General features: G+C 48.7%; 12 protein-coding genes and 1 non-coding gene across 13 annotated transcripts; 7 read left to right on the top strand and 6 right to left on the bottom strand.

Annotated features, from left to right (window-relative positions):
* Window positions 1–438: 438 nt before the first annotated feature.
* Window positions 439–1,800, top strand: AtWU_10430 (uncharacterized protein; the record flags this gene model as incomplete). The annotated part of the gene is made up of 6 exons (XM_035505534.1): window positions 439–609; window positions 654–1,038; window positions 1,085–1,202; window positions 1,248–1,315; window positions 1,362–1,392; window positions 1,449–1,800. The coding sequence occupies 6 exons, from the start codon at window positions 439–441 to the stop codon at window positions 1,798–1,800; spliced, it is 1,125 nt and encodes a 374-aa protein (XP_035361427.1).
* Window positions 1,801–2,937: 1,137 nt separating this feature from the next.
* On the bottom strand, window positions 2,938–4,955 carry AtWU_10429 (putative MFS transporter; the record flags this gene model as incomplete). The annotated part of the gene is made up of 8 exons (XM_035505533.1): window positions 2,938–3,165; window positions 3,238–3,342; window positions 3,401–4,096; window positions 4,166–4,237; window positions 4,284–4,575; window positions 4,628–4,698; window positions 4,746–4,822; window positions 4,874–4,955. The coding sequence occupies 8 exons, from the start codon at window positions 4,953–4,955 to the stop codon at window positions 2,938–2,940; spliced, it is 1,623 nt and encodes a 540-aa protein (XP_035361426.1).
* A 663-nt stretch (window positions 4,956–5,618) lies between these two features.
* AtWU_10428 (GNAT family N-acetyltransferase) lies at window positions 5,619–6,531 on the top strand (the record flags this gene model as incomplete). The annotated part of the gene is made up of 3 exons (XM_035505532.1): window positions 5,619–5,661; window positions 5,718–6,151; window positions 6,205–6,531. The coding sequence occupies 3 exons, from the start codon at window positions 5,619–5,621 to the stop codon at window positions 6,529–6,531; spliced, it is 804 nt and encodes a 267-aa protein (XP_035361425.1).
* Window positions 6,532–6,555: 24 nt separating this feature from the next.
* AtWU_10427 (Zn(II)2Cys6 transcription factor) lies at window positions 6,556–8,269 on the bottom strand (the record flags this gene model as incomplete). The annotated part of the gene is made up of 6 exons (XM_035505531.1): window positions 6,556–7,365; window positions 7,435–7,578; window positions 7,642–7,706; window positions 7,758–7,826; window positions 7,883–8,172; window positions 8,235–8,269. 6 exons carry the CDS (start codon window positions 8,267–8,269, stop codon window positions 6,556–6,558), a joined length of 1,413 nt encoding a protein of 470 aa, XP_035361424.1.
* A 324-nt stretch (window positions 8,270–8,593) lies between these two features.
* On the top strand, window positions 8,594–10,298 carry AtWU_10426 (acetylcholinesterase; the record flags this gene model as incomplete). Its single annotated transcript, XM_035505530.1, has 2 exons — window positions 8,594–8,784; window positions 8,837–10,298. 2 exons carry the CDS (start codon window positions 8,594–8,596, stop codon window positions 10,296–10,298), a joined length of 1,653 nt encoding a protein of 550 aa, XP_035361423.1.
* Window positions 10,299–10,422: 124 nt separating this feature from the next.
* AtWU_10425 (NAD(P)/FAD-dependent oxidoreductase) lies at window positions 10,423–11,976 on the bottom strand (the record flags this gene model as incomplete). Its single annotated transcript, XM_035505529.1, has 1 exon — window positions 10,423–11,976. One exon carries the CDS (start codon window positions 11,974–11,976, stop codon window positions 10,423–10,425), a length of 1,554 nt encoding a protein of 517 aa, XP_035361422.1.
* Window positions 11,977–12,520: 544 nt separating this feature from the next.
* AtWU_10424 (DUF3237 domain-containing protein) lies at window positions 12,521–13,179 on the top strand (the record flags this gene model as incomplete). The annotated part of the gene is made up of 2 exons (XM_035505528.1): window positions 12,521–12,781; window positions 12,835–13,179. 2 exons carry the CDS (start codon window positions 12,521–12,523, stop codon window positions 13,177–13,179), a joined length of 606 nt encoding a protein of 201 aa, XP_035361421.1.
* Window positions 13,180–13,562: 383 nt separating this feature from the next.
* On the top strand, window positions 13,563–15,450 carry gmdB (general amidase GmdB; the record flags this gene model as incomplete). The annotated part of the gene is made up of 5 exons (XM_035505527.1): window positions 13,563–13,868; window positions 13,930–14,205; window positions 14,260–15,135; window positions 15,200–15,287; window positions 15,338–15,450. 5 exons carry the CDS (start codon window positions 13,563–13,565, stop codon window positions 15,448–15,450), a joined length of 1,659 nt encoding a protein of 552 aa, XP_035361420.1.
* Window positions 15,451–15,712: 262 nt separating this feature from the next.
* Window positions 15,713–17,594, bottom strand: AtWU_10422 (MFS general substrate transporter; the record flags this gene model as incomplete). The annotated part of the gene is made up of 9 exons (XM_035505526.1): window positions 15,713–15,945; window positions 16,006–16,119; window positions 16,173–16,362; window positions 16,417–16,517; window positions 16,565–16,838; window positions 16,883–17,022; window positions 17,072–17,138; window positions 17,184–17,299; window positions 17,345–17,594. 9 exons carry the CDS (start codon window positions 17,592–17,594, stop codon window positions 15,713–15,715), a joined length of 1,485 nt encoding a protein of 494 aa, XP_035361419.1.
* Window positions 17,595–19,074: 1,480 nt separating this feature from the next.
* Window positions 19,075–21,417, top strand: AtWU_10421 (C6 transcription factor; the record flags this gene model as incomplete). Its single annotated transcript, XM_035505525.1, has 5 exons — window positions 19,075–19,452; window positions 19,518–20,030; window positions 20,072–20,403; window positions 20,451–20,798; window positions 20,844–21,417. 5 exons carry the CDS (start codon window positions 19,075–19,077, stop codon window positions 21,415–21,417), a joined length of 2,145 nt encoding a protein of 714 aa, XP_035361418.1.
* Window positions 21,418–21,725: 308 nt separating this feature from the next.
* On the bottom strand, window positions 21,726–22,713 carry AtWU_10420 (sulfurtransferase; the record flags this gene model as incomplete). Its single annotated transcript, XM_035505524.1, has 2 exons — window positions 21,726–22,491; window positions 22,559–22,713. The coding sequence occupies 2 exons, from the start codon at window positions 22,711–22,713 to the stop codon at window positions 21,726–21,728; spliced, it is 921 nt and encodes a 306-aa protein (XP_035361417.1).
* A 561-nt stretch (window positions 22,714–23,274) lies between these two features.
* Window positions 23,275–23,358, bottom strand: AtWU_t252. Its single transcript is given in 2 exon segments — window positions 23,275–23,309; window positions 23,322–23,358. It is a non-coding gene; the product is annotated as a tRNA-Gln (tRNA).
* A 1,023-nt stretch (window positions 23,359–24,381) lies between these two features.
* Window positions 24,382–25,764, top strand: AtWU_10419 (putative histidine acid phosphatase; the record flags this gene model as incomplete). The annotated part of the gene is made up of 2 exons (XM_035505523.1): window positions 24,382–24,981; window positions 25,042–25,764. 2 exons carry the CDS (start codon window positions 24,382–24,384, stop codon window positions 25,762–25,764), a joined length of 1,323 nt encoding a protein of 440 aa, XP_035361416.1.
* Between the last annotated feature and the right edge of the window lie 515 nt (window positions 25,765–26,279).

The following is a 26,279-nucleotide window of genomic DNA, read 5'->3' as shown; positions in this document are numbered from 1 at the left end:
CGGATCTACTGCAAGGTTACCAGAATGGACGATCCAGGGCTAGCCAGACCAGCTAATCCCTGCCAGCATCAGCACCGTATTATGCCTTAGCCGCCACACGGCATTTGCGACCTTCCTGGCTCACCTTTAATCGAGAGAATTATTGGCTACCAATGCCAAAGAATGAAACGATTAATACACGGAAGGAGAGGTTACTGGAAGTAAGGGATGTCAATCAGTCATCGCAATTCCATTTCAAGGAGGATTTGATGTCACCCGCTCATCGAACAGATCGCCAAATGAAGGTGTAGGCTGAAATCCTTCGCTTGTCGGAATAATACTGCCGGCGTTTCCCTTGCATACCCTGCAGGTGACTGTAAATATCGGAATCCTTATTCATGCTACGATTTCCTCGTTCGATTGTGTGTCACGTCACGAACTCCTGTGCTACACGCAACAATGGCTTCGTCAGAAGATGGAAATGCCAGCGACAATAAAGGTCCGATGATTCTATCGGTCCTGTGGGCACTGACAGGTCTCACATCCGTTCTTGTCATAGCGCGTATGTACATCAGGACAAGTCTCTTGCACAACCTCGGACCGGACGACTGGTTGATCACAGCGTCTTTGGTATGTATGTACCATGCGAGGGATGCAACTACTAACTTCAACAGGTGATGGGAGTCGTCTACTGTGCCATAACGACAATAAACGTGGATATGGGATATGGGAAGCATGCATGGCTATTGAGCGAAAGGACTGTGGAACATGCCACATTTCTCAACTGCTTGAGCTTTCTTTTCGGAATCATCTCATTCGCGATTCCGAAGCTGGCGGTGACTGCGATGCTCAATCGGATCCTCAACCCAAGTATGACTCAGCGCATATGTCTGTGGACATTGACTGGATTCGCTGCGGTTGTGTCAGGGATATGCATCATTGTGCTGTTCACGATGTGCGACCCGCCTGAGGCGCTGTGGAAGACACATCTGGTGACAGAAGGCAAGGCAACCTGCAAAGACGTCTGGATTTTGATCGACTACGCAATATTCACTGGAGGTTGGTTCATGCGACCTATAATGTTTGGCAACAGCTGACAACCCAGCCCTATCCGCGTTTGTCGATCTGATGCTGGCCGTCTATCCGAGCACGGTGCTGATGAAACTCCACATGTCGTTGCGCAAGCGGCTCGCATTGTGCGCAGCCTTGGGTCTGGGCTCGGTGTAAGTATATGCATATTCATGAGGAATCAGCGACTAACCTAGCAGTGCTTCCGCAATGGCCATCGTCAAATGTACACAGTTGAAGGGGTTAGCCGACAAAACCGACTACACCTGTGAGCATACCCACCACCAGCCAAAGAGATATACTCACATCAACAGACGGCACCGCCGAACTCGTCATGTGGACCAAGTAAGACCATCTCTAGTATATTTCTACGAAAATAAATACAGACCTAACAAATGCAGCATCGAGTCCAACGTCGTCATAATCGCCTCCTGCATCCCGACCCTCCAGCCTGTTCTCGAACTCATCCTCGGTAAACGCACCACAAGCTCCTACAACAACAGTCGCAACCGCTACAAGGGGAGTTCACAACTGCCCGATTCCTCATACGACCATAGCAGGTTGTCGAAGCCGCGAAAGCCCGACTACGAAATCACAACGGTGGGAAGTCAGGAGAGCATTCTCCGGGAGGAAGACAACGGGCGTAATATTGAAAGCCATCCGATGGGAGCGATTCGACGAACGGATAATGTGACAGTGGAATATGAGAGCCGGTCTAGAGAGGATCCTGAGGACCCACGGGTGTCGTGGTAGTTTCTTATCGCTATAAAATTTTGTATACTAGTATTCTTATCTTAAAAGCATTTCTGTCACTTCTGTCCTTATCCGATCATCTGGATATTTTGGTTGGTTCCGTTTTTGACCTGCTCGACACAATGAACTAGCACCATCAAATCACAATGTCAATTAAATAGCGACAAGATCGATGCAGAAGACAGCATGCGAACATATCAAAGCATTGAAAGAGACAAAAAAAGTCAGCCCCCAGCGATTCGATCTATCAACTACCACAATCAAACTCTGAACACCAATCAATGCTCCCGTGCATAACTCACGGACCCGAAGCCACGCCACAACGAAACCAAAGTCCCACCTTCAATCTCACCACATTAACACAAACGAAACAAGCAATAACATAGAAAATAAAACTCCTTATTATATACCCAAGCTGCGCAGTATCCGATCCACAGCGTATGCATTCCTTGGAATAGAAACCTGGACGCCTGATGGACGGCTACTAATTCTACTCCATAGTGGAGCCCGGAATGGCCATCCGTCCAGTAGTGCCATGTGGAATAGATTGAGTCCGTTGTGCTATGCTATATGAGGAAGTAGTTTGCTTCTGAGATTAAGACAGCCTAAGAGTCTAGTACGTTAAAAGAAGGATAGGCGAGGTACTTTGGCAGATGTAAGAGAATGATCATGTTACCTATACATCTCTGGGTCCTTTTAACAATACACGATAATGTTTATGGATCTATTGCAAGGGTTTTTAAGAAGAAAATACTAAGGAGGGCTTCTTTGTTTGCCGAGTCAGTCATCTGGGGCACAGTTTGGTCATATATAGATGTATGCTTTAAGTTTCACCTATCTGTTCCTATTTCTGGGTAGTGTACAAAGTTCTAGTGAAAATATTGTCACTGCATACTGTGTGGACTGGTATCTTGAAAAGAAGTAAGTTGAGCCCGAGAAGGATTCTACACACCGTCTCGAGTTGAATCCTTCGGGATTTTCTCGGCATCGGGCATTTCCAAAGCACAGTTAGGCTTGACTACTAGATCTTTTGGCTTCCTTCACTACTAGCACCCAGCATTGACCATTTGTGGGGTACATTGGGTTCTCATTCTACATCCATCATGCCATGTACCTAGTGCAACCCGAATAAATAATCTACTTCCCAGCCATAATCCGATACCTCTCCGCGGTGGCCCTCCTCATCCGCTTGCCCCAAATTACCATAGGGATAATGGTGAAGGTGATGGCCAAGCTAATGAATCCACATGCAATAAACATGTTCTGCGCGCCTGATCGGTCTAGCCAAGGGCTTATTGCGAACGGGATGCCGATGCTGATGGCATTGCGCATGAAGGCGACTCCTGTGAAGGCGTCTCCAGTAATCTGTTTGAGAAAAACTCGTGAGAAGGTGTATTCAGGTCTCATAGAAAGGTAGTGGTAGAGTGATATACTCACGTCACGGTAGGAGTCAATAACCAACGTCAGTGATGCATCGCTGATACTGCCTAGTCCGAAGCCGAACAGAGCACCACCAATACTGGGATAGATCCAGTGCATTCCCTTGATGGGGCCCGTTAGCTTTTCCTTTAACGATAATAAGCAATCGTAAAAGGCTTACCCGTGCAATCGTGGCTCCAAACATTATCAGCCCCCCAGCCATTGTAAGAGCAGGCAAATGAAGAATATACAAGCGCATCTCCGGCTCATAGTATCCCTTGTTGCGCTTTGAAAAGAACAAGATAGACCAATCACCGAGGAAGCCACCATAGACAGACCCGATGAGATTCCCGATAAATGGACCAACACTCATGAACCCGATTTGCTCAGAGGTGAAGAGATACGGTGGCAAAGGGAATACCAAACTGAGGGTGGAGGATAGTATAGTTAGCCAGACCACGCCAAAGGCATACTGCAAGGCACAGAAAAATACAGCGGGAAAGGAAGCCACGACGTAGAAGGGACGATAGAAATAAGGCCAAATAGACTCGGGGGTGTAGGTTATCAAGGCAAATCGCTGTCTCCATGTTCTCATTGGGATCCTATAGTCTAGCTCGTGGTGATCTGCTGGTATGGGACTCGTTTCGGCTCGACTGGCAGAACACTCAATATCTCGTTTGCGATCGGCTTTGATGTTGTCGACTGTGTGTTCGCAAGATTCGTCGACGCCGGGAATGACTGGCGTATACTTGGTTTCCTCGTAGAAAAGCACGAATAAGACAAATAGAACGGCGTTAGTGATACCGAGTGCTTGGTATGATGCTCGCCAGCCTTGATTTGTGGCTTGAGTCCCGGCCGCCATGGGTGTTAGAAAGCTCTGTCAGGGAATGGGTAAGCGTGTCAAGAGCAGGCAGATAATAGTTATTTCTCCACAGGTTTGACATACACCTATCATAACCATAGTCATATACAAACCATTCATCCCCCCACGATGGTGCACGAAAAAGAGGTCGGAAATCTGTAGCAGTCAGTAAAGGGTGATTCAGCAGAAGGGGTATCACTACCGTAATCTGCACGATTGATTCATTTGTCGCTCCAGCAAGCCCCTGAAGCAAGTTAGTGGCATACAATTCCGCAAGAGTCTGCAACTTCGACGTCCAGAAAGAAGTTGCCAACATGAGGGCCGTCGAAACGAGATAGACGGGTCTTCGTCCGAACTTCTTCGCTAGGGGAATGAAGAATACGCAGCCCACGGCAAGGCCAACGAAGTTCACAGACATGGCACGGTTCAGCTGGGCATATGTCACATCGAGGTCTACCACCATCAATTGCCAGAAAATTGCCTGGATCGAAAGCCTATCGACCATCATTAGCACAGCGCCATCTGTGACCGGTAGAAGTAACTAACGCTGTAAATATGAGTGCCGTCACAGCGAGAACGAGGGTAAAGTTGCATATTTTCCGCGCTGTACTCCAATTCTGCAATCGTCAGTGGTTTCGGATGCCACCAAACGCGGGATACCGACCAACGGTTCATTGGGATCGCTGGATGGGACAGGATTTAGCATAACCTGGCGGTTGCCTTGTCCTCTTTCATCTTCGTCTGCATAATGGTGAGATTAATTTGCGATGACTTCAGCTAGCCATTTCATACCCTGGATCAGACGGAATGTCCCTGGTGGCAGATTGTCGCGTGGGTCAGGAAATAGTGGGTCGCAGGGCTGATTCTGTGCCATTAAGTCTTGCTATCAAGCGAACACGGTGAATTAGGAGAAAGATATTGACCATTCAAGGCATAAATTGGGTCATTCGCTGTGATATCAAACATTCAGGATGTAAGGTCGTTCGTGGGAGTCATAACGCTATATACTATCCAGTGTATCAAGTTCGGAGCACCGACACGTACATCATACAGATAGCTCATGTCTATCAAGTGGTAGGAAGTCAATTACTTGGTATCAAGTCAAATGCGGGGGCATGCACCCAGGCGAGATAAGAATTAGCGCCAAATGGGGCCGATCTGCCATCTGCTGAAGGATGAGACCAGTGCGGGATGGGGTCGACCTGCCTGAAAAGGAATGATGGATGCACATCCGCATATCGCACTCGGGGAACAAGACAGGCTGATGATTGCGATCCCCACGACATCATTCGTCCAGCTGGCCGAGCAGTTAGCGAACAGCCTCTTGTGATAATATCAATATGCATCAGATTAAACTTGGATCCAAGACCAAAGAAGCAGGTTGACCCTGCAATCTAGTCACTGGCGTCTCTCCTCGGCACCAGGACATTTATCATCCTACATTGAACCTGAAGTATGCTTCATTGGCAATCTCCAAGTGACGATAAGAATAATTCGGCACCTGCGACTGATTTGAAGGATACCGAAATCAATTGCAATGACCGCCAATCAAACGTTGCGACTCTTCCGTGTCCACGACGGTACGTCCAGCCCGATCACCTCCCCGGTGCCTTTACTGAAACTCAACGTCATAAAGAACCACATACCATAAGTGCAGTCGCAAATACGATTACTACTTCCTTCGCTCAAGATCCTCTAATCACATGGTTACGCCCTCGCGCTCCGCCCTGGACGAAATATAACGCCGAAATATGCAACTGGCAATATCGTCGGGTCCAACGAGCTGTTGCAGAGGGAATAGTCCTGCAATCGGGACCGAGTTACCAGATAGCCCGTTGCTTTCCTTCTAGGCCTTCTGGTTCGTGCCATGTTGGACCCGATGCGAAAGGTTCAGTGGCCGAAGAGAGCTGGAGCGAGGATGGCGATGAGAATAAGGATGCAGGAGTTGTGGCCCTCTTATTTCCTCCTCGAAGACATCAAAAATGGACTTTAGCAAAACTGGTACTTCAATTCAAGCTGCTTTACCTCGACATCTTTTGCGCCCGTCGTGAAAGTGGTACCAATGTACAGGTATGCCCCGAAAGCCGATCTGACAGACGAAATATAACGAACGAGTTTATCAGAGACTAGAGATCATGATGAAGATCCATGACGACACAATTGCTCGAGTTAAGAAGCTGCAGCGGCTGTCCGATCTGTGGTATTTGGAGGTTGTGGCTGTTCATCCCTCTCTCCAGGGTCGCAGCCTCGGCAAGAAAGCGATGACATGGGTGTTGGACCACATCAAGCACGAACCAATTTTACTGGAGTGTACAAGTGAGAGTAACATCCCGTTCTATCAGAAACTGGGGTTTGAAGTTGTTGAAGAAGTCGAGTTAATGGAGGGTGGTGAAGCAGTCAAGTTGTGGTTCATGCTACGGCAAGTTTCTAAGAGCGAATACAGTAAATAGCAAAATGAAAATGACAAATCCACATCAGAATAGGCCAAGTTCTATTCCTCGTGACTGCGCAATCTCATGTATATTGATAGTGTTTTGGGGATAGGTCCAGTACTCTTCCAGCAAGTCTAGAAGTAGTCGATATTGCTTGTTCCAGAAAGGTCCCTCTGCGATTGCCACCAAGATCCTCCGGATAAAATCTCTTAAGTTGGGGTCCTTGTTCAATGCATCCGATTGAAGGCCAGCGACGAAGACGGGATAAGGAATGGCATTGATGATCAAGGTGTCCTTTCCCTCGGCTTCTGAGGACGCTCGATATATAGCGTCCACGCAGCTCAGCAGTCGCGTGATAATCACCGCCGTTGTTGGAAGTGCTGATTGTTTTTGGCTTTGTACTCGCTGTGCTGGGTTATCTTCCAGTTCAGATGACAGCCGCAGTGCACCATGTCGGATCACCAGCATCCCAGCCAGCCGATATGCTTCCCACAGCTGGCACTGCAAAAAGCACCCTCTGGAACCAGGCCAATTCCAGAAATCTTGTTCTGTTGCGCCCTCAAAAATACAAGAGAAAATGTCAACCAAGGATCGCGGTAAACCACTCATGACCTCCACATCATACCGTTCAGATGAGTCCGGCATCGATTGATTGCGACAGTACTGCCGCCAGAACCCTAGATATGGGTGCTTTCTACCGATCGCAAATGTAGGAAGATCCATAATTCCCATTACCTCTAACAAATGGGCCCGAAAGGGAGAGACCTGATCATGCGACCGTGTCACACTGTGTGACTGTAGGATGTTATACATCCCTCGGAGATGCATAGTCCACGGTATCCCTTGCATAATCTATATCCACCTATCAGCTAACAATGTTTAATAACCAAGGAGGTATGGATGGAGAAAGATGAGACGTACTCCGATAGTGCACAATAGTAATCCAGCAGTTAGTGTACCATCCTCTAAATAGGCTTCGCTCTGAGCTAACTCGCTACGGAACTTGTTCAGGGCCGCGTCAAAGTACTCGAAGAACTGAGACTTCAAATCCGGACGTATAGAGACCTGTAGTGTGATGCATATTTGATACAGCGCGTCCGATTGTTGACACAGTCCTGGTAGTCGTACTTTGAGCGGTATCTCACCATCGTGAATAGTCGTGGAGTGAAGGACATTGATGCCAGATGAAAGGACTATCCAAATTAGATGATTCACGGTCAGTAGCATTCTTCTATCACGCTTACAGTCACTGAATAATTCTGCATAATGATTCGGCTTCCAAGTCTCGGATAGTAATGGGCTGAGTAGCAACTCTAGTTCAGTGGAGTCAACAATCATCACGACAAGACGAGAAGCTACTACACCCTACCTTCAGTTCCCTCTATTAAGATCTCAGATCCGGAAGATTCGCGCACTTGATCAGCTACCTGCAACTGCCGCTTCCTCTCCCGAAGCAGATCTCTCTGTCGTCCTTGAAGCCTCGGCGGAATTGACGACTCGGCAGGCGCATCGGCGCCGGTAAATCTCCCTCGCGAGGCAATTCCGGTTCCCCAGCGGAGACGAACATCATAACCCTCACATGCCACTCCACGTTCAGCACAAACCTGACATGTCGGGCGCGCACGATCACACTTTCGCCGGCGGGCTTTGCAGGTCCAGCTGGACGGTAGAGTCAGTTTCACGGAAAGTGGAAAAGACTAAAAGATCGGGAGTGACCCTACCATCCCTGGTGGGTTCGGCGACCGGGGGTCGACATTCCTATTTTGAGTGGTGATCGGATAAAGATGAGGAACCTCGCAGGCGAGCAGCGGATGGGAATTAGCTTTTAGCACAGATGCGGGGAAGATAACAGGACAGGAATCCACACTCGTTTGATTAGGTTTGAGGGTCGACCTGCCAATTCGAGTGTAGCTTGGAGATAGCTAACCTTTGGAGCTACCGTCTGGGGGCCAGATAAGAAAAGCCGAGGTTCAAATATGCTATAGAACACATCTCAGGTCTATATGACAGAATGCATATACTATACTCAATTGACTGATCTTATTCGGCATTATTTCTCTTCTTCTGATCAAGGGTCAACATGTCTTTCCAAACTCCAACCACAAAATGCACGACCGAAATTCCTACCCTTGGCCAACTTGAGGGTTTTCAATTTGCGAATGGTGTCCAACAATACTGTGGAATACCATATGCTGACCTGCCTAAACGGTGGACAAGATCGACTCTCAAGACTTCCTGGACAGGCTCTAAACATGATGGAACAAAATTGGGGTAAAGCTCTGTATATCTCGTGTTCGCCGCATATTAACTAAAGCGCATACAGCAACGACTGTCCTCGGCCCTACTCCGAAGGCGACGACAGCGATGACCTCGTTCCAGTGCCACCACCTGCTCACTTTCCGGTTACTCCGAAAACAGACGAACTAACTGGGCTTGTGATGAACATCGTTATTCCCTTCGCCCCAGCCTCCGACAGGCGAAGTCTTCCGGTCATGGTATACGTCCACGGAGGCTCCTTACTTTACGGAGGTGCAAACCTCCCCATCTTCGACGCTGTAAACCTCGTTTCACAGAGTATTGAGATGGGAAAGCCAATAATATGTGTAAATTTCAATTACCGCGTCGGACTCGGAGGCTTTCTCGCAAGCGAAGCCATACGCCGTGAGTTGCAAGATGATGGGTTTCAGGGCTGTGGGAACTTCGGCTTCACTGACCAGAAAGTTGCATTTGACTGGGTTCAACGGTATATTGCGACCCTCGGCGGAGATCCCGATAATGTCACTGCAGTGGGGGAGTCTGCTGGTGGGATATCGATCAGTAACCAGCTTGCAGCTACTCATCCACCAAGTTTCCGGCGCGCCGTCTGTATGTCTGGACTTTCTGTCTCCATTCCTCCTTGGACTATGGAGCAACACGAGGCTCTCTTCCAGGCAGTTTGTCGTTATTTCAAGATAGATGCTTCACAGCCCCATGTACTGGATCGGCTCCGGCAGATTCCGCAGCAGGAAATGGCGAATGCGACCCCGGCTATCCAAGGCGTCCTGTCGGGAACAGGGAACCCTTGTCTCGATAGATGGTTTTATCAAAGCGATCCCTCCGAGATACAGAAGGCACCAACGTGGCTGGAAGCCTTGATGATTGGGGATACATACCACGAAGGAGTCATTTTCCATCTAAATCTTCTCGACGACGATTTTGCTTCAATTCGCCGGACATTGTTAGATCACATCAACAATGACGACGAGACAGACCAAATCCTGAGAGAATATGACATACACCAGACGCTTCCGCATGACATGCTTCTCGAGCGCGTGGAACACATGTGCGGAGACGCGGTTTTCAAGATTCCCAACTATGCCACTGCGCTAGAAAACACTACGCTTCGCGATAAGGGTGGTCTCTTCCTGTACCATTTCGACCAGCGCTCTCGCCTCAAGAACCCACTAGAGGGAACAGCCTACCATGCCCATGAGCTTTTGTATCTTTTCAAGAATCTCGAGACGGAAATGGATGAGGGAGAAAGTGGGATGGCAAAGGATTTTGCTGCTGCTTGGATTAGATTCTGCAATGGGGAGGCGCCATGGTCAGCACGCAAGGGAGAATGGAAAGTATGGGGACCAGATAGTGATCAGTCTGTTAAGAGCGAAGACGAAGATGAAGAGACCAGATCATATCAACGGATGAAGCGGATCCTGGCCATGGGCAACGGAGAGACTTGGAAACGATGGCTTGCTGGGGTGGATGTACTGGTAAATAAGAGGATGAATATGGGGAAGGCGGCATAAGATCTCTAGAATAGTATTTGACAATAATCAATAAGAATGGCTGGGTTATTTATTGGGATTTCACAAAATCTGAACCTCTAAATTAATCGCCAAGTCCTTTCCTAGTTGATTTCCACCTATTGTACTACAGGTGTGAGCGCTCTTGCACATGACGCATCAGAACAGCCTTCTTGACCCTATCTTCCGTCACCAGCATTTGCTCTGGAAACCACGAAAGATCCGTAGACTCAGTCTCGAGCAACTTATCATCCTTTATCAGCAACATCGTCGCCAATGCTTTGCCACACAACCATGCCAGCACCATTCCCTCCCCTGAAAAAGCAGCGGATACCCATTCAGCACCCTGTTCTTCATCATGAAGTCCCCGCTGGGTTGTCGAACCAGGAAGCTGTCCTACCCAGGGGAGTCCATCTGCACTAAATCCCATATTTCCCGTCCACATCTGCTCCACGCTCTGTCGGGCAACATTGCCCCAATTGTTACGGCCAAACACCGCACTTAGCGCACCCGATAGATGAATATCAGCATACAGACTGATTTCCGAGTCTGTTGCGACGCCCATATCGGCAATTCCACCTCCCCCTCCCTGAGCAAAACCTCCACCGAACATCATCATCTGCCCGGCCTCTGATTGTGGTAACTGGGTGAGATAGTCGAATCCACGATCGTAGTTGAAGATCCAGGAGTGCTCCTCTCCCTGACACCGGAAATTCTGTCCCGGGTGTTGCGCCGACATCTGTCCGCGTATAGGATAAATGCGACCTCTCAAGCCAGGTACGAGGTGGCCAACATGAGCATTTGTACAATGAATGACATGACGAGTGCGAACAACACCCCTAGATGTAGAGATAGAGTATCGCAAACGCGAGTTACCTTCCTCACTCACGTCCTCCTCGATACCAGTCACAGGCGTATTCGTCTCAATCAGCAGATCTCGCGGGAACTCTTCCTTCAATTGGCCCAAGACACCAGTGACAAACCTATAAGGCCAAATGGCCCCTCCTGGGCCAGCAACAATCCCCAACGCACGAGGAAGACAGAATTCTTCTGGGATCTCCTCCCTTTCATATATCTTCCACTCCATCGTCTCCTCCGGTAACCCCGCCTTCAGCCGGCGTACCCGCTCTCGGGCATCTTCCCACCCATCTTCATCGAAATAGACGCTCAGAAACTGTACCCTTCGCGCTTGACAGTGCTCAGTAAGTCCATACTCCTCCGCGGTATCAAGCATCTCGCGTAAATGCGCTAAGCGAAATTTCAAGATCTTCTTCGCTGCATCAGTGCCGTGCATATCCTCAAGATCGGCGAATTCCTCCGCCGTCTCGAGAATATGTCCGCCATTTCGACCGGTCGCGCCACTGCAAACGTCGCGCGCTTCGAGGATGACCACAGCCGGTCTATTGCTGTCATTCTGTCTCTTCTCCGCCTTTCGGGATTTGAGAAGTGTCCTTGCGATCGAAGTGCCGGTTACTCCAGAGCCAATGATCACGACGTCCGCTTCTGATGGTAGAGTCGCGGAGTGGGCTTTTGCCAGGTCAGGGTGTGGAGAGCGCAACCAAAAGGATGATGTAGGGTTTGATGAGGGAAGACCAGGATCGGCAAAGGCTCTGTCGAGGGCTTTCTGGCGGTCTTTGGCTGGGATTGCTGGATTGGAGAGTTGAGCTTGTACGAAGGCCATGATGGACTGCGATGATGCGGTGCTGTACTTGGTCTGGATATGGTTGCGATGGAATAATCGTGTTCCTCTTCAACGAAGCGGGGCCATCTACGGTAGTTTGTATCGATCTTAGTAAGGCAGGATTTGCTTCTTAGCTTCCAAATCGGACTCCGCGGAGAGCGATGACTTCCTTGATAGCGCAAGGAGTTTGCGATCTGTCGCATGGACTTGATGGTTATGGTTAGAGAAAAGTTTGATTCCGGAAGGTTGAACCGAAGGCTATCTTTGCCTTTGATTATCATTCTCGGGTATCTTGTAGCCTCCTTAACTGTCTTATCGAGGGTCGACCTACTAATTAGGGTAATAAGCTATCCAGACCCCACTATGAGGAAGCCCTGCGGGGTAAACACGGTAGATATATTTGGCGTTCAATAAGCTAGAAAATTATTTATAAGTATTCCCGAGCAGAGGGTTGATACCATATTATTATCGGCATCATACAGATACCGTTATTACACTAAATATTCTTAACATTCATAGTATTCTATTGCATCAGACTATCACAATGACCGCGAAAACCGCCGACTCCCCGGGAAACACCTACTATCCTAAGAGTCCCCCGATGCGTCGCCCAGGTCTGACGTTCCTGTATCGACTTGAATGCACCATCGCCGCAGAAGAAATCAATGTCGGGGCACCCCACGGCGCAGGCATCATTCGCAGCATCGCAAATATTACTGGAGGCACCTTCAAAGGACCAGAACTTGAAGGGACAATCCTCCCTTTGGGAGGAGCAGACTGGGCAACAGTCATTGAGGGAACACACGTGAGCTTTTCCGATTACTGCTGAATTATCCGAATAACAACTGACTAAATCAGTCCATGACCCTCGACGCCCGATACACCATTAAAACAACAGATGGTCACCATCTATTCGTGCAGGCACATGGGCTCTACCGTCCTGGACCAGAAACGGAATACGCGAAGCAGGTCGCAGATGATCCGGCGATGAGGCCTCCACCGACCGTTACTCAGGATGATGTTGAATTCTTTTCGCATCTACGGATTGAAGCGGGTGGGGGCAAATATAATTGGTTGAATGGGTTGGTTTGCGTTGGAGTGATGAGTTGCGAGAACGATAGGATTATTATTGATGCGTATTATTTGACGAACTTTGAGGGCGTTAGGCCGGATGATGTTGTTGTTAAGAAGTCGTCTCTTTAATAAATTAGATTATTACTTAATGTTTTCAATCTCGAGTAATCCAAGATCTATAAGACCACAGTATAGTTCTACTTGCGCCTTCAGTTCTGATCAGTATTCTTGGCGGCACATGTCCCGAGGTTAATACCTCATCCTCATAATGTTAACCGATATTTAGAGCCGGATATGTCTGTATAACTCAGTGCGTCAAACTAGCCTATTCAGGAAGGTCGACGCACTTATCCTGGGTCACCTTGCACAATGAGTTGTTTCAGTAGCAGTCATGCTAACGACTTCCGAAGTGGAGTAACAGATATCTAGATGAGGGGTTACAGATAACCATCCCCGCACTATATAACTCTAGGCTGCATCAAGTACAACAACGCACATACATCAATCACAAGATGACCCAAACAACTTCTACAACAAATGACTGGCGCACTCTCGTGGCCCGAAAGCGCAAGCAATTAGACGCACAAATTCCTTCCGAATGGCGTCTAACTGAGAAGTTCCTTGCAACAATCCCCGCCAATGGCCGCCTTATTGAAGCCGATGTGGTCCGAGGCAGTAGTATTCTGTCTAAAAAGGAGCTCAGTATTACAGAGAATTATTCTGCGACTGAGCTTCTAGACGAGCTATCAAAAGGGGCTGTAAGCTCCGTTGATGTTACAACTGCGTTCTGCAAGAGGGCAGCCATTGCACAGCAGCTTGTATGTGACTCTATCTCCAACATATCCTATATCTAATCATAGTCCCACTAATATGATTTAGACCTCATGCCTGACGGAGCATTTCTTCCAGCGGGCTATTGAGCGTGCTAAATTCCTTGACGAGTACCTCCAGCGAGAGAAGAAACCATTCGGACCGCTGCACGGCCTTCCTATCAGCATCAAAGATAGTTTCTGTATCGAGGGTATTCAGAGCACTGTCGGATATGTCAAATTCCTTGAGAACAGCCCGGCTTCATACAACTCAGCCATCGTCGAAATGCTACTGAATCTCGGTGCTGTGCTCTATGTCAAGACGAATATCCCACAGACGATGATGGTCGGTTACCACCATTTTCTCTTCACTATCTTCTCGATACTGACAGGATTTTAGACAGGGGACTCAGAAAACAACATCTTCGGTCGAGCCCTGAACCCCCACAACACCAACTTGACTGCCGGCGGCTCAAGCGGAGGCGAAGGAGCTCTAGTAGCATTCCGCGGTTCAATCCTAGGAATCGGTACAGACATTGCAGGGTCGATTCGCATCCCCTCCCTCTGCTGCGGTGTGTACGGCTTCAAACCTAGCATTGACCGCATCCCATGGGGCGGTCAAGTAGCCGATATAGCCATGGAAGGGACTCCCGGTCTGAAGCCGTCCGCTGGACCACTTGCGCATAACCTGAACGACATCGAATTATTCATGTCGACCATTATAAACGCCGGTCCCTGGAAATATGACAGCACCGCAAGCGCAGCACCCTGGTCATACCCAAAAGCCTCAGCAGATGAACCTAGTCAACTTACCATCGGCATCCTCCCTGAGAGTAAGGACTTTCCCCTGCATCCACCCGTCAAGAGAGCGCTGCAGACCGCCATATCCGCTCTGAAAACCAAGGGCCATCGTATTATGTATCTCTCAGAAACCCCCGGCATTGACTTCGCATATGCGAACCGTCTCGCCTTCCAATATTTCATCTACGGCCCACACACCGACCACATCGCAGCCAGCGGCGAACCACCCGTGACATCCGTGGCAAAGATGTCCTCACCCATGTTCACGGGTCCCTTTCCAGTAGACATGGAACTACCACCTTTCGAGAAGATAGACGCATTGCACAAGGCGCGCAAAGCATATGCCGAGGCCTGGAGGAAGACATGGGTTGAGAACAATCTAGATGTCCTTCTTGCGCCCGGGGCGCAGAATACGGCTGTTCCACATGATTCATTTGGATGGCCACCGTATACCGTGGTTTGGAACTTGCTTGATGTGAGTGTACCCATATACTACCTCTTAGACAGTTCGGGGGACTGTGTGACTAATGAAAGTGCAGTACCCTGCTTGCATTATTCCATATGGCAAATCTTCGAAGGAGCATGATTCTGAGCCGATGGCTATTACTGATGGGGTTCAGCCTAGTTGTGAGTTACATATCTAGAGATAATGGTTCTAGCTAATTGTTGATGTCTAGATGACCCGGATGCAGTTGATGAGGCGCCATGTGCGATCCAGGTTATTGCACCTCGGTTTCAGGATGAGAAGTGTCTTTCAGCTGCGAGAGTTATTGATGGGGATATTCGATGATGGAGCTAGCATATTGTCCTATAGTATATTAGATCCTTTTGTTGACTTTCTATTCCTACTCCAAGAACGTTTTTAGGTTACATTATGTCCATGTGCCAACAGGTTGACCCAAGATCTATCGCATCTAGTCGGCCAGCCGACAGAGACATGACTAAAGATATTACTACTACCTATGATCAAGTACAGTGACTGCGAATAATAATCTACTTTTATTTCTATTCAAACAAATAATCTCTATCACTCTATAAAAAACCCTGCAAGTCTAAAGCATATATCTAAATGTAGGTGACTTATCCCCCATCTCACCAAGTTCCTGTGCCGAATATTCCGGTCGCAGCTCCACCAATTTATCCACACGCTGTCGGTTGATGCGCACATATGCAAATCTCGTAATCACGATAGCCACCACGCCCATGATTCCAAAGGCAAGTTCCAGTGCATGACCCATGATGTATTGCGGGGAGTCGCGCGTGCGATAAAAATGGGAAGCCATGGCTAATAATTATTAGCACGTTCCTCCTAAACATCTTCATGAATCGGAAAGCGGGTAGATACCTCCTGCAAAGTTCCCAATGCCAATGTGTATTGCCATTCCTGCTGCTCGTTTATGTTCCGCGGCGAGATTGCTACTTAGCCATGTTATGAGGGCAGGAATAGCGGGGTAAATTCCTTTTGCACATTAGAACAGTCGACAATATGTGTGGAATCATATGGCGACATACCTAAAATTGCAAGGAACACCCCAAAGTATACAAGTCCCGGAACCCATCTTTGCGATCCTGCCAGACAGACGAAAAATCCGGCGACGATGCAACCGATGTGGAAGAGGAGAAGCGGTGAGCGCTCGCCATTGCGGTCAGCGAAATATGCTGCTAGGATGGCAGCCATGGAAGCAATGATGTACGGGGGTACCTAATCAGTCAGTCATGATACACGTTGCGGTTGTTAATGTCCAGGGCCATTTACTGTGAGAAGCTGCGCAGTAGAAGATGTATATCCTAGATCGCGGATTATGGTGGGTAGGAAGAATGAAATCCCGTATAGCGGACAGACGGCGGAGAAGTATACTGGAGACCATTAGCAGAGACCTCACCGACCTGATGGAAGAGCATACTAAGAATGGCCATATAGACCTGCCAATCCTTGGCCGCATCCCACACATACTTCCACTTGAAGTCACCAGCCTCAGGGACCACATTGCCATTATTGGAGAATTGCAGACTCAGACGGCGCAGAATCCAAGCTCGTTCGTCTCGGGTCAGGAAGGATGCCGTATCAGGGTAATCGTAGAGAAAGAAGTATGACATGACAGCCACGACAACTGTTGCGAGCCCTTCGATAATGAATATCCAGCGCCAGCCGGAGTACCCGCCAACACCGTTCATTTTCTGACTTGTTAGAATTGCACAGCAGATAAAGTTCTATAACTTACACCGATCGCAAATGCAAGTAACCCCGAAAAGGCACCTGCAATACTCGCCGCGCTGAAGCATAAGGCTTGGCGGAACTGAGCTTCATGACGAGAGTACCACTTCGTGATATAATAGGCCACCCCGGGGTAAATGCCCGCTTCTTCAAGATGTTAGGATAGATCATTTCTTGTGGTTGGTGGAGAGCATACCTGTGGCACCGAGGAATATCCTCGCTATCAGAAGACCGTGGTAGTTGGTCACGATACCCATTAGAGTCTACGGACAATTAGAGTCGTACTAGCTCGGCGAACGGGAACGAACCATCACCGTCCCCCACGCCACCATCAGTGACGGTATCCATATTGAGGGCCTGACTTTCTGCAAGATAAGGTTCGATGGTAGCTCAAACACGGTGTATGTGAAAAAGAAGACAGTCACTAAACAATCAGAAAATTATCAACAATATGGTCGGCTCTACCTACGTGCCCAGTTGTACTGTGTGCCTCCGAGATGCAGATCTTCCTCCATGCCTTCAATTCTGGCGTTTCCGATATTACCCCGATCGAGGAATGAGAATAGGTATAGGAGGGTTAGCATCGGCATGAGACGGAGGTCCATCTTGCGCAGGAGCTTTCGCTCGTCGATGTGGTCGAGATTACCCTCGACATGATTGATGTCGCGGCATACTGTTTGGATTCCATTGCGTCGCTTAGACTGTTTCTCGGTCCTCATGTCGAGGTCGGACAACTGAGCTGCTTGCCTTGTGAAGCCACGGAGGATCCTTGATGGCTTTGAGCCGTTGAAGGTCTCATGGGACAGCCCATGAGTTTTGATTGATGCAGGTCTATTTAGTGTGGCTGAGGAACTATGTAAGGGGCTAGGGAATGTGGGCGAGAAGATCATTATTCCATTCGTTCCTCACAGAAAACTTCCAGCGATAGGCTAATTCTTCAACGGGAATCACTTTTGCATTGGATATTTCGTATGCATGGGTCCGTTCCCGCCATCCTAAATGCTAAGAGTAGATCATATGCCCAAGGCAAAGGCAGCAATAATGCATGGGTGCGTATGGTCATCATTTAGAAGTGAGACAAGTTACGTCTCCTTTGGTATCTCAGAAGGCAAATAGAGTGTTGTGATCTGCGAGCAATGTTTGCTAATCAGCGATCTTCCCAACGAGAGTTAAATGCATCTCTGCAATGAAAAAGAGCGCATTCCCGTTATGATCCGAAGTTTAGCATCTGATGTACTTCAGTGCCTGTGAGACTTCATCGGTTCAACACTGATTATTGTCCATGTGCCAATGGGCAGTGCTCAATTATTAGTGGGCACCTTGTGCTTAGAGACTGATCGGCGTTCATTAGCGTTGCCTAGTATGGGCAGGAATTGATGACATATGAGAAATCCAGTCCCGATCAGTAGGGTAAGACAATGATCGTCCTTGCATCAAACCTTGCATACACTGATCGGGAGTGTCAAATGAGACCATTAGGGGCTGGGTGGCTGGCTATGGTCATTTCACCCTTGACGTGAGTAGGTAAAATGAGCACATCGTACTCCCAGGTGTTGTGATCGCCTTACTCTTTCAGAAATGGTGGGAGTTGGGATACTGGGGGCTCCCATCATGCAAGTCTTTATTGGAAGCAGACGATGGAGTCTGTGATGATGACAGACAGTTAGAGGCAAGCATCGATCGCATCGACGTGAGTCTATAGATGAGTGAGCATTTTTAGTCGTGCTCGTGACTCATGGTTAGGTCCTATTTCAGTACAAGTCTTGATACATATGTTCCAACGGATGGCGTAAGGTCCACTTCATGAAACGTACTATTCTATCCGTCATGTTGACGGCATTATAAAAATACATCCATGATGTCTGGATAATCAAGGGAGAAAGACTGGCGAGAGTGGAATAGTACAGTTGATGATTAACCTGGAGACGGCTTTTGTGTCATCCTGTCATCTCCCAGTCAAGAAGCGCATTATGGGCCGTGCCCCCGAATCACTGACCGCCAGTTCGTGATGGAAAGGCGATAAGATAGCAAGCCCCACCGCGGACCGAATCCCAATGCGCTGGGATTTGGATTTTGTTCGATCCAGACCCCTCCTCTTTGTCTGTTTTGCCACCATTCCACAACCAATCGAATTTCTGACCAGAAATCATGACGAGTTGCTAAAACCCGCTTCGTTCAAGCTTCAATCCACCAGAGGCCATGTCTGCGCGGAAGGTCCCTCCGCCCAGCCAGCCCACCAGTCTTGGCCCACCAGAGGCCGCGATTGCCGGGCGAACCGCCGGGAAGGTTCTGATTCCCCGGGATCGATCGAGGATCGTGGCTAGCCCGCAGATACGTACTTCTCGTGCTTGTGATCTTTGTCGGCAGCGTAAGGCCAAATGCAATGGGGCAAAACCGACATGTACCCAGTGCGAGAAGTTCGGGACCGAATGCAGGTACTCAGAGCAAAAGCGGACCCAGGAGAAAAGAGAACTTGACATGTTGCGGGCAGCTATCAAGCGGCACGAGCGGATGCTGCAACTTCTGTCGCTTCGCCCGTCCGGCGCTGCAGTTTCCACCAGTAGAGAGGATCCATATGTGAGCTTCATTATCATACCACTGATCCCTGTCACTGACGACCAGCTACTAATCCAGTCATGTAGGTTGTGGGTTTGCCGCAAACAGAAGGGCTAGCTACCCAGCAAACGCTGTCTGGTAGCCTGGACCGCACGATGGAACTTCTGCAAAAACAACTCCGTGAGCTGCATTATGTGTATCAAAATGTCCACGATTGTGACCCCACAATTCTTCCGGCTGTGGTGGACACGATCCGCAGGAGTTCCTCGGTGCACGAGGCAGCCAGTCTACTAAGTCAACAGATGTCATCTCAATCCCCGGGAATAACCCTGGAGAGGATGCAGAGGTCGTGGCTGACACGCCTATCGGGGAAACCAGAGCTGGTGAACCGAACACCCCCATACAGCGTGAATGCTGCAGAACGCTGGACGGATATTGTTGATAACGCGGCCACTTCGCATCTCTTTTCTTTCTTCTTCGTTTGGGATAACCCAACATGGCATATCGTTGACCCGGTGTCATTCTTGGGTGATTTCCAGCGTGGAGGGACACACTTCTGCTCGTCACTCTTAGTCCATACTATTCTTTTTTATGCGTGTGTACGTATCTCATTCTCTTTATGACTTCGCTGACGGACTAGCACCTTTCATACGACTTTGAAAAGCCATGGGACCGGCGCATGGAGATGTCTACCGCCAGACGACTTCTGCGGGAAGTGGAACGCCTGTGGCAATGCGATAAGATGAACATCTCTCTTCCCACCATGCAGGCAGCCCTTCTATTAGGGATATTCTTCTGTGCTTCTGGTAAAGACAAGATCGGTGTTCAGTATATCCGGTATGGCGCACAGATGGGGTTGCAGCTGGGCTTGCATACCTCGTCGCCTGAGACAGGCCAAACCAATCCAGCAGAGGCAGCTCGCATTAGGCGAGCTCACAAACTCATAGCTAGTGCGGTCTATGAGGTGCAAACGTAAGTCACTAAAGAATCGATATGCAAAGCAGTCACTAATTCAATAGTCTGTCTTTGCAATTGGCAAGGATACCGTCAGTATGGCCGGGGCCGTCAGAGCTTTTCTTATCTAAAGAAGAGGCAACGGCGGCGGATGTCAATCAACAGTGGTCACCATACCCATTCACCTATCCTGTTTACAAGCCCTTCTTCCATACGGGCCTATGGAGCAGACGGGACCTATTTGTTATTATTAATGATGTGGGGGATTTGCAGCGGCAGCTCAGTGGACAAATAGATCTGTCTGGATGGCAGCAGGGTGCTGTACTGTATCAGAGACTTATAAGTCTCGAGAGGAATCTTCCTGCTGTCCTTCGGGTACAGCGGAATAGGACTCCCCACAATCTGTGTTTTCAGTGAGTGGTCCGAACGCAGTCACGGCTCTATGCTAACAAAAGAAGCATGTATTACCACATCACAACAGTCAACCTCTGCGGGATTTTCGTGACCCGTAGTAGCACCGGACTGACAGAAGAGCTGATACGATCCACTAAATTTGATCCACAGAGAATACTAGGCGAAGCGATGGACTCGATTGCGACATTAATATTGCTCTATCGGGTGTCCCATGGCTGGAAATCCATCCCAGTAATGATGGTTCACTACTTTATGGTGGCAGGTGTACACGCAGCCTCGCACTTGGAGTCGTCAAAGTGGCGCGAAGTGTTGGTCAGCTGTGTCTCTGGTCTCTGGCATATGGGCCTGGTTTGGAGGATTTGTCGACCATTCTTGCGGACCATCCAACTAGTACTCCAAAGCAAGGACGAGACCTTAATCCCCATCGAAGCAGTGTCAATATTGAAGGAATTCAACGAGAGGGTGTGGAATCAGAACGAGGTAAAAGCGCTGGCCGCCAACTACGTGGTGCAACACCATCCCAGTCAGACACTTGCGCTGGACCACGACAAAAACTTCCAGGGAAAAGGCCTCGAGAGCTTGATACGAGACTTCGAAAAACTGAGCACGGATGATTAAGACGAGGAAGGATGAACAGAGTGGGGGAATGAGAAGCGGAGGAAAAGTACCGGTCTGTATACGGATGACTGTAAAATAATGTTTGTTTATGTTTGACGATACGATGCAGTACACGAGCTATGAGAATATACGACTCAGGCAGCAATATACCATGTGACCTTTCACTTTCATAAATTTGACTTGTGCGCTTTCAGTCTAAAATGGTCTATTTGAGTCCAGCTCTTTCATGTCACTACAACACAGCCATCTCATATATACAAGTAGTTATATGATGTACATCCTCCACCATATCCACCAAACAGCCGTCACTACGAAACCTCAATCAATTCATCCCCTACCCTCCTCGTCCACTCCATCCAGCTACCATCATACACCCTTCTGGATCCCTTCGCCCCAACCAACCTCAAAGCTAGATCTAGTGATGCAGCCGTAACCCCCGAATTGCACGTCAGAATATACGGCACTCCCTCATCTTCCTCCGCCAACGCGCCCGCATCCATCAAGACACCCCTCAGTTTCTCAGGTGCTAGTATCATCCCAGTCTCATCTTCCAATAGACTAGCCAATGGCACATTGACCGCTCCAGGAATGTGCCCGGACCTCAAACTTGGATTCATTTCCGGCTGTACACCTTGAAACCGACCTGGTATCCTCGCATCGACAATCCTCACCTTCTCCTGGTCCCTCCTAAAAATAACGTCTCTTACCTCCTCAAACGATGTTACCCTCCCAGTATCGAAATCCCTCTCTTCCACGACATACTCATCACCTTGTTCTCCTCTAGTTCCCATTACTGGAATCTCTATCCCCTCAGGCCCGGAACCTACGGGCAGCTGCATCCGCACATACTGCCTGAAGTTATTCAAGACGTGAACATCCTTATGCCCAAATAGCTCACACATAAACGCCAGTCGCGGGGCATGGTACGTGCCTATCTCGTCTGCATCGTAGATCACTAGAATATCATCCTTGCGAATACCGAGGGTAGTCATTGCAGCAGCAAAGAGGGAAGGTGAGGGAAGCATGAAAGGGTATGGAGAGGTGGTGTCGCGAATTAGATCGAGGTTGAAGAACCTGATTGGCAATACATATCTATCAGTATGTGGTGGCGGGGTATATAAGGAGCGGGGAGATGGAGTACTTTGAGCCTGGAAGGTGGAAGGATTCGAAGGACGAGTGGAGCGTGGGACGGTAGGCTGCTAAGGGGACAATCCGCCTATGCTTGGTGTCCTTGCATACTGCCGCATTGTGATAGTATTCGGCTGGAGTTATGAGAGGAGATTGGAAGGGGTTCATTGTTGAAACTCCGATAGTTGTAGGTGGTGATGGATGAGGGGAGACATGAGGGGGATTGCCGTTATCGGGATATCAACTTGGGCATTGGTTATGCAGTTGTGCGTATTTGTCAGCTATGCACTAAGGTACCGACTCCGCCCCTTCCGGTCGGGATAGCAAAAGAAAGAGTGCGAGGTATGAGCTTATGAGGCAATACTACAATATACTACCAGTGTATTGACTTATATTTGAAACAAAGGTGCTGACAGGAGTAATTTCAGTGAGACAAATCAAATTGTAATAGCACCAGGTTTCCCTTGTTTTACGACACCAACGACCTGAGCACTTGACCTATACGTAGTACTAAGTAGTACGAATATCACACGGATATATATTTTTGAAAACGAAGACGGACGACTCGATCATACGGCTAAGTATCATTACTATCGTACTTGCTGCAAAAGCAACCAGTTAAATATCATATCTGTTTACTTAATGAAGAAGAAAGAATTGGAGAAAAATAAACTTGAGAGCAAAAAGTTGAATGTGATGCGAGGTGGGTAAAAAGAAGGGAAAAGAGAAAGGTCGTGCCCGGGATCGAACCGGGGTTGCCGGAAATCTGGTAAGATTCAAAATCCGGAGTGATAACCCCTACACTACACAACCAGGTGCTTGTGAAAAGTTGAATTTGCTGATGGTATATAAGTGTCATTAGTTTGCGAAGCGAATTGTAACTGCCCTGGAATTCACCAAAACAATTATCCACACCAGCTGTGATGAGCAACCACATCTACGTACTATATCCACAAGGCTATGCCCATGCTTAGAGAAAATCTTTGCTCTGCCAAGACAACATTTAATTATTTCTCGTCGACATTCCGGAAAGCTCAATACCTCCAGGTGCCCTCTAAACTGATGATCTCTCCAAAAATTACACCGAAAAGGCACATAAAATTGTGGTGGTTATGGCTTTGATCCTGGATAGGCTCTATGTGGACTAATAATGAATGTATTTGGTTGTGCCTGGAAAAAACACTCCGATGACGGCATTCCTTCGGGCCCAACAGCACAGCTGAGAGCGGCAATCCTTGACTGTTCGGGATAGGCAGCCAGCGCCGTCGATTCGCGCAATCTTGGGGCCAGATGGTGGGTTAACCTCACACATGACGGAAATCTAGCTTAATTGAGTCGCTTGGTTATGCAGAAGAATGCACTCCCCGTAATATTGTTCTATTCAAGCCCGTTTACCTTGCATTTGAGTGTATCTTGGATGTTTGTTTACCTGGGTAAGATGCCCTTAAGGCTATTGTGCCTGGTCCCTGGAGTATCCACATCCAGCCGCACTCCACTCACGCCAACAAATGGCCCTAAACCGCCCGGTCGATGGCTTTAATGACGTATTTACCAGGATTAAGCAGCCCCCATTCTACCAGTACAGTCAGCTCCACTGTCCTTGAGCCACAACAATCTGCATCATACGGTGTTTAACTTGCATAAAGCCGAGGACCCGGCCTAGAAGCTAGTGATGTAATCATGCACATCCAGGATCTGAATGAACTCGCAGCAGGCGGATATATCTTACCGTGGATTCCCTCCTAGTGACGATGTTCATATCAATCCAACACCTGTCATTACCATTCAGGCCCAATTGACAGTTGCAGCCCGGGGGCTTCATACCGGTCTTTAATCATGAGGTTCCTTACAAGTCTCGTCGTTGCCACTTTATCCAGCACAACGGCATCCTACCAGTTCAATCCTCTCCACCATCTTGCCGGTATCGCTCCTTACTTCAGCTCTCATGATCCCCAGATTAATCCAGCTCCCCCCGCTGGCTGCAACGTCACACGCGCAGCTTATCTCGTCCGGCATGCTGCCATCTACGCCAACGACTTCGACTACGAGACCTACATCGAGCCGTTCGTCGAGAAGCTGCGTAACACAACACAAAGCTGGACAAACACCGACTCGCTCGCCTTCCTCGCCAATTGGACCGCACCCATCACCGAGGACCACCTCGAAAAGCTGACTCGCGTCGGACTCCAAGAGGCAACAACTCTGGGCGTTAAGTTCCGCCAGCGATACCCTGACTTGCACACCGACAAAGTTTGGGCCGCAACTGCCGAGCGGACGACCAAATCTGCCCAGGGCTTCATAACCGGCTACACCAACAACAAAACGCACGTTGATCTTGTCAGCGTCGCACAGAGTGACACGACCGGCGCGGACTCCTTGACACCTTACAAATCCTGCCCAGCATACAGCTCCAGCTATGGCAGCACCTATGAAGATGTACGCCCATCGTCGCATCACCCTTATCCCACCCGGCAAGCTTAACTAACAGTATCCTAGGAATTTATTGAAACCTACACAGGCCCCATAATCAAGCGACTCGACGCCATCGCCCCAAAATTCAACTTCACTTCCTCCGATGTAACCGCCATGTTTGAGCTTTGCGGCTACGAGACCGTAATCCGAGGCTCCTCGCCATTCTGCTCCTCCTCGCTCTTCACTAACAACGAATGGCTCTCCTTCGAGTACGCCAACGACATCATGTACTTCCACAACACGGGCTACGGCCGCCCTGTGTCGCCGGTGATTGGCTTTCCCTGGGTCAACGCCAGCTACAACCTCCTCTCCGCAGAGACCAGCGAGCAAGACATCTACGTCTCCTTCACACACCGCGAGGTACCTCCAACCATTGTCACAGCGCTGGGTTTGTTCAACAACAGTGCTTATTCGGGGGCGGATGATGTGAATGCTACTATGCCGACGAATGAGGTAAATTACGATCGTGCCTGGAAGAGCAGTAACATTTTGCCATTCTTGGGAAATATTGGGATTGAGCGGATGGAGTGCAGTGGTACTCAGAATGGATTTGACGAGGGTGTGTACTTCCGGGTGTTGGTCAATGAGGCTGTTAAGCCGCTGATCGGGTGTCGGGATGGGCCTGGGGAGAGCTGTAGCGCGGAAACGTTTGCGGAATTTATTAGCGGGAAAGAGAAGAGGTTTGGGGATTTTGGCAGGATGTGTGGCAATTCTTCTGCTTTGGAGACTTTGGACATATATAATTAGTAGTGGTGGTAGTGGTATGCTGGTACTTACATCGGAAGAGTTTATGAAGCACGTTCATAAGCGGAAATGCGGTGATTCATTGTAATAATTCCTACATGCGTCTCTAGAAACCATTCCAACACAGATGGATCTGACAAGAGCCCGAACACTCGATCCATCCCAAACTGCATAATCTTATCGAGGGCGCTACAGTCATGCTAATACCTAAGCAGTTCATAGTCTGAAGCATGACACCTTCTGCCCAGTACTACCACTGCCTCATAGAGCCTACTGAAGCAATGGAAGAGTCAATAGTGCTGAATAAGCCCTTAGCGCAGTAGGACTAGCTCCTAAATTGATCACAGGTCGAAATCAACGAGCCGACTAAGCAGCTAATAGATCATAGTTTTACATCTTACGCGTTATTCGAAACCTGGAGTGGGAAACAGCATGAGAATGACCGATGATGATTCGTGATGCGCTACGTCGCCGAGTTTGTGTTGCAAACAGGCTTTGCTTGGGCAGTTTAGTCCGGT

Source organism: Aspergillus tubingensis, assembly GCF_013340325.1.
Source record: "Aspergillus tubingensis WU-2223L DNA, scaffold_13, whole genome shotgun sequence".
NCBI lineage: Eukaryota > Fungi > Ascomycota > Eurotiomycetes > Eurotiales > Aspergillaceae > Aspergillus > Aspergillus tubingensis.
This window is presented reverse-complemented; position numbering and strand designations above follow the sequence as displayed.